Here is a 6,742-nt window from a genome sequence, read left to right as displayed (position 1 = left end):
TTTTTTTTTTTTTTTTTTTTTTCATACTTTTCTGTGCCCCTATGAAAAAACGCTGGTCCCCTCCTGGCCCCCTGGTACATTTGGTCTAGAACCGCCAATGCAGAAATGTATAAAAAAAAAAAACTCATAACTTGTAGGTTTAAATGCAGGTCTTTCAATTATCCGGATTTTTTTTATTGTATAAGTATGATGGTAATTTTGTAAAATAATAGAAAGAAAGGAAGTATGACATTCTGCGTTCCAGCAGAGGCGTCTTATTGCGGTCTCTGTGTTTGCAGCCATGTGCTTCTCAAGCTGCTCAACTTCCTCGTCCTGCAGAAGGAGGATGGAGGAGGCGTGACGTCGCTGTCCGCAGACAGGCCCATACAGGCGGGGACGGACCCTGCATGCTGCCGCAGAGCACACGGAGCAGCCGAGGCTCGAAAACAGACCCAGATAACTTGGCCAGGGGGGGAGGAAGGTAATAAGAAGAATAATGCGGCACCGCCCGCGGACCCCGGCGCTGATGTGACTGCGTTTGGAGCCGCAGAGAGGAAGCGGCGGACGCCACCAGCTGTGTCTGTCTGCAAGGGGACATGTCCTCACTAACCGTGGAGGAGGAGGACCAGAAGTGGGAACCGACGCACGTCCAGGTGACGGTGCTGAAAGGCAGGGGCTTGCGGGGAAAGGGCAAACACGGCACCAGCGATGTGTACACCATCATCCAGCTGGGGAAGGAGAAGTACTCGACCGGCGTGGCGGAGAAGACCACCGAACCGGAGTGGAGGGAGGAGTGCTCGTTCGAGCTGCTGCCCGGCGCGCTGGAGCGCGGGGGGAGTAACGAGCTGGTCCTGACCGTGATGCACCGGGCGCTGATCGGGCTGGATGTGTTCCAGCTGGATAAACTATTCCATGAAAGCAGATACGTAAAAAACGAGTAAGTTCCACTGATAAGTCGGTGTCTGTTATAGTAATGTGCGTGTTTTCAGCTGGGAGCCTCTATGTTCCCAAAAAAATGAACACAGATGCGCATTATGCGCTCCTTCTTCATCTGTTTCCCTCCTCTCAGATCCCAGCTGGGTGTTTGTTTCTTTTTACTATCTGCTCTTTTTTTTTTTTTTTTTTACTCCTTGTATAGTTTGTTGTGGGACATAAACACAGCTGTCAAATCTCTGATGCTGCAGCAGGGCCCTGCATACACACCCTCCCTCCTCTCAGATACACAAAACTAACTCTGAGGACATCCACCCACTAAAGCAGGCTATCCCCAAAACTTCTAGAAACACCAGCCTCCCTTTAGGATGCTGGAGGCTTGTTTTGGGGGGTGGGGGGCTCTTGACAATGTTTGTTCCCTAATAGCAGAGCCATGTGGACAGCATGCAGGAGGGGGATTAATGCTTGTCCCAAATCCAGGGATTAACAAAGAGTTCCATGATTCCAAAGCTACAAGGTATTTTTAGCATAACATGTCCTTTTATAAAAGCATGATCAGACAGTTGATAAGCTACAATCTTTTATCTGACATTAGTTTATGAGTAGATAATTTAATTTGGTGTTATAGGAGAAAGATGAGGAGTGCATCACTTCGAACTTTAAGGAGGAAAAAGAAATTTGTTCTAGAAATTCATTAGAGGTAAATGCATGGTATGGCTAAATAAAATGCATTGGAGCTCAGCAGACGGGCTACTATGACTTTTTACAAACACAATGCCAAGCTACGAATATCGAATAGGGAATAGGAAACCTGAATGGTAAAATTTGAGCTTCGAAATTTACCAACACATGGTTATGCAACCCTGCAGACATCAACTTTTACCTTAGTGGAAGAATGGCAAGATGAAAACCATAAAAATTCCTGTCCTCAGTTTGTTTCCAACTTTGCAGATCATGGAGCATGCATGTGGAAAGTGAGGCAGGATGCATTTTCTAGTTGACATGCAACTGGATATGCTTGGTGAACAGCTATCATCATAATTCACTGTTGGCGTGGTAAGACAAGGTGGTGTTACCATCATGCTGTGGTGATGCATTTCTTCAGCATGGGGAGGAAGTACATTAAAATCTGTAGGCAGGACAAGCTTATTTATAGTATTTATTTCAGTAGCAAATTCAATTCAAAGTGCTTAACATGAGAAGAAAAAGAAAGTGAACTACATTGACATAAAGGTATAGGAATAATTGAAGAGCATAAAAGTGAATAATTAAGATCATAAAACTTCATTAAAAGATAAATAATAAGAATAATGACAAAATGAAGGGAACGTTGAACAAAAAAATTTAATAATAATGTTTAGATGGCACATTCAAAAGCCTCTCAACAAATAACTTTTTAATCTGGATTTAAAGCACCTTTGGGCTTCAGCACTTTTATAGTTTTTAGGACATTTATTCCATATTAGTGGAGCATGAGAGTTGAATTTTAAATTTGGTCCCAGTTCTGGGTGTGCAAAGTAGATTTAAGCTAGACAGCCTGGGTAGCCTGGACAGTTGATTCACTGACAACAAGTCTGTAATTTATTGTAGCTAAAAGTCTTCATCATATGGTTCTATTAATTTTGTTAATCCATAGCTTTTGTTTCTGGCTCATTCCTTCTTTTTATAACTGCTCTAAGTCACTCAAATCTGATTGAATCAATAATTTGTCGAGCTACATTTGAATGCAATTATAGTTACAAACTGCTCATTTTCACACATGAACATCTTTGATCTAAATCAACATATTTTAGCATTGGCTGTGTATTGTCGACCTGTAGAACCATGGATTTCTGAACAAGATTTAGTTCTTTTGCAGACTTTAAACATTTATTTTTTTCTTCAATGACTGCCCTTTATTTGGCTCCATTTGGCTACATCCTATCCCAGTATCTTAACGATACCATCACTGTATTTTCAATAATTTATTCAGGTCTAAGTGCTTTACTAATTTAAAGCATTCTACACGAAGGGCAAAAAGTTCGGGTATGAAGTAAACTTTGTACAAATTCACACAGTCTCCTTGTTTTTTGCCATTGCCAAGTTACTCGGAAGTTCCGCAAATTTTTCTTTGAATAGATTTCCCCTCCTGACATCTACAGCTCGTCCAGAGCTACAACAGGCCTCTAGGCTTCCTGTCGTTTTAGGTAGATACCTGTCAGAGGTGGTGGCTACCTGTTTGAATAGGTGGTTACTTCTCAGAATAGGTGGTCACTTCTCAGAATAGGTGGTCACCTGTCAGAAAAGATGGTCACCTGTCAGTATAGGTGGCCACCTGTCAGTATAGGTGGTCACCTGTCAGTATAGGTGGTCACCTGTCAGAAAAGATGGTCACCTGTCAGTATAGGTGGCCACCTGTCAGTATAGGTGGTCACCTGTCAGTATAGGTGGTCATCTGTTAGATTAGATGGTCACCTGTCAGTATAGGTGGCCACCTGTCAGAATAGGCATTCACCAGTCAAATTAGGTTGCTACTTTTGGGTCATATATTAAACAACACTTTACAAATTGTCAATTTAAAGGACGCCGTTTTATAAGCTAAAATCAGAAGTAAGACTATTTGCAAGGCGCTGAATGCATACATTTTTCATGCATTTACGTGAAATGTATGCATTTCACATGTATGTAGTTTTTGGAACTTTTTATTATCAAATCTCTATGCATTTTTAACTCCAAGGCATGAACTAAATGTTGTATTCACTGATGTTGCATTAAATACTGCTTTTGATTAATGAGTAACTAACACTATCCACTGGGAATATTTTCATTGAATAGACATAAAAGATTTTAATCTCTGTATAAACACTGAAAATGTGGTTTCAAAGCAAAAAGATGTTTACATAATGAAGAATATGTAGTTGGAAAGGGGTTAGGTTTAAACAAATAGACTAACAAACAATGACTTTCCACACCTTTTGTTCAAATAAAATTTGTATTGGGCATATGGGCAAAAAAAGCCCAGTTTTCAACCTATTTATCTTAGTAAAATAAGACAAGGGCCAAATGTTAAGTGCCAGAAACAACAAAAAACAAAACAACAACAGATGTCTTCTTTATGCAAGGTTGATTTCAAAATGTTTTTTATAATATTTTTACAGACCATAAAGAGTGAAACTGATACCATCAGAAAAATGTTGTCTGATTTATTACAATATAAATATATGCTTTTTGTTATACAATTAGGGACAGTAAAGTGTGTTCAGAAAGGATGTAAAACTATGTTCCATGGGCATGTTAGGGTTTGTTATAAGATTATTTTCAGCCTTATAGGCTTTCTGTATAAGTCAAAGCAGAAAAAATATGAATAGAGTTATTGGAGATGATAACATTACATCATGAAAGCTAAGGGTTTACTTTAATTTAAGTGCATTTTATCTTTAAAATGATGAACTCTGATTTTTTTTTAGAGCCTGATCTTTTATTTAGGGATGTTTTAAAAGGGTATTGTCAGTGTAAAGGTATCTGGTTTTCTTTTATATTCAAGGAACCATAATGGAGCAAATGAGTGAATATTTTATCTATCAAAGCTGAGTTTGAAATTTAGAGATAAAGAATTTAAATGTAAGCTTCTCCGATTCTGACATGTTTTTTCTGTCCTGGATTTATTGCTCCCTGTAGTTTTACTTCCCGAGGCTTTATTAAATGTTTGCGGATATGGAAGTAATATTTTTGCTTATTCAACTCAAGTCACGCTTCTAATTACTTTATACAGATTGACAAAAATAAACCAACTGGAAATTAGATTTAAATTTTTTATTATATTAACTAATGGCCTAAGAAGAATTTTTATTATGCATTCTAAGTTTGGGTGATTAATCAATGCTTACTTTTGCATTACCAGTGTTCATTGTATTCTGTAGAGGACTGGATATGACAATAAAATTGAAACCTACAGTATGAAAAACTACAGAAATGTTGCTACATTGAGATGCAGCATTGGCTCTGAGCTATTTGATGGTTATGAATTATAAAAGTCTAAAATTTCACTATTGTTTTTAACTGCTCCTGCAAGCCTTTTCTATAAATAAATGTGGATAGTATACTGAGAAGTAGATGTTGTATTATTATTTCACCAATACTCTACTTCAGTACATTAGTTCATGCATTGTATGTCAGTGTTTGCCTGACAATAGCTTAAAGCTTTGATTTAGTGCAGGGCAATGAAATAATTGGATTATTTTAATGAGGAACAGAAAATGATATAACAATGGTTGGCCATGAAATTCGTTAACACTGGCAATAAAATTGGTCTTTACTTGGAAACACTATTTTTTTTAAAGAATTCAATAAGATAGAGAAAAGCTTGCAACCAGTGTTTAAAACTTGGTTTGCAACATTTCGTATTTTTAATTTTTGGGTATAATCTGTAGGTATTTGCTGCTAAAAAAATGAGCGTTAGCTGTCACGTATTGGCTATAGTATAATGATTGTTCTTGTTTTCCTGCAAGATTCATAATACTTCTTTTATCCTATCAACATGTAAGGCTTTTGGTTAAAAATGAGAAATTCTTATATTACCACAGGGTTTTTTAAAGAGTTGATCATTGATATTTTGCACTTTACAACTGGCTTAACAGGACAGTAAAAGGCTTTACTATGCTTTGGCTTTTCCCGTATTTCTTTTTAAACCATGTCGATGATTTTGTTGTTTCACACTGTTGTGGTTTAAGTCATTTTAAGGGAGCTTTCTGTCTCCGTCTGGTACTGTTTTTTAAGGGCAGGGGGTACGTACTTATTGCCATTTTCTGTATTTTGATTATGATTTAATGAGATGAAAGTGTTTATGTGATTTTTAATAATTAATGTCTACCAGCAGGAGGTTGCTTGGAGCTGTTATGGGTTGATCAGAGGTAATCTGTGATATTCAAAAGGTTGGTGAGAGAAGCAAAGAGCACCTTGACAGATTTTTATTTATGTAAAGGTAAACCTTTTCTATCCAAGAAATTACCTAAATAAGATTTGAAAAAAAGTATTTGGTAAAAAGGCCAATCCAGTACTAACTGAATGATGGATTGCAAAATAGCAATTGCAGAGAGAAATGCATTATCAAGTCAATAATTTTCTCAATGTAAACCTTATGAATCAGCTTTTAATGTATACATAAAACTATAAATCACTTTTAATGACAATATATTCTTTTTACTACTTTCTCACTTGACCTTCAGTTTCAGCTGCAGGTCCAGAAAATACAAAATAACTTTCGAACAACAAAGCTTCTTTACAAACAAGAAGTCTTACTTTAATAAAGCCTGTAAGTGCTTGAAGTAAAGCAGTTGGTACCAAACCATTCTTGCACAATAACTGTTTAGTTTGCATGAGAGTTTTCATGCCCCACCAACCCCAGACCAACCATTTTAACAAACTAATTTAATGATCTATAATGCCTTTAAATCACACAATTACTATCTTTAAAGTGGAATTTTTTTAACGGGTCCTATAACTGTGTAACAGCTGTATTCAGCATTGCTATCAATACATTAGAAAAAAACCTCCAAGAAAACTCTCAAAAGGGGTTATTTAGTGAATAGATTTCTACGACACCCCCTGAAAGCACACTGTTGCTTGTCTTCAGGAGGTCTGCACCAACTTTGTGAACCAAGAAGTAAAAAAAATAAAAAACTAAATGTAAAAAGTACCGGTGCAATTAAATGTTTTTCAAGAAATGTCGCTGATCAACTTTGGTCATAGGTCATAAAAAAACAGCTGATCCAATTGGTAATATACATAAATGGTCTAATTAAACAAACTTTGTAATTCCTCAATTAATCCATTACTTTGTTCTTTTTCAGAT

At 37.0% G+C, this 6,742-nt stretch overlaps 1 protein-coding gene across 2 annotated transcripts in view; it reads left to right on the top strand.

Annotated features, from left to right (window-relative positions):
• Positions 1-362: 362 nt before the first annotated feature.
• Positions 363-6,742, top strand: part of LOC107097584 (rab11 family-interacting protein 5-like) — a 44,297-nt gene continuing 37,917 nt past the window's right edge. For both annotated transcript variants that reach the window (XM_015394781.1, XM_015394780.1), the window contains exon 1: positions 363-916. In XM_015394781.1, coding sequence (XP_015250267.1) covers positions 576-916 — 341 coding nt within the window. In that variant the 5' untranslated portion in view covers positions 363-575. The remainder of the gene's footprint in view (positions 917-6,742) is intronic.

This window comes from Cyprinodon variegatus, unplaced genomic scaffold (genome assembly GCF_000732505.1).
Source record: "Cyprinodon variegatus isolate N-32 unplaced genomic scaffold, C_variegatus-1.0 Scaffold708, whole genome shotgun sequence".
NCBI lineage: Eukaryota > Metazoa > Chordata > Actinopteri > Cyprinodontiformes > Cyprinodontidae > Cyprinodon > Cyprinodon variegatus.
This window is presented reverse-complemented; position numbering and strand designations above follow the sequence as displayed.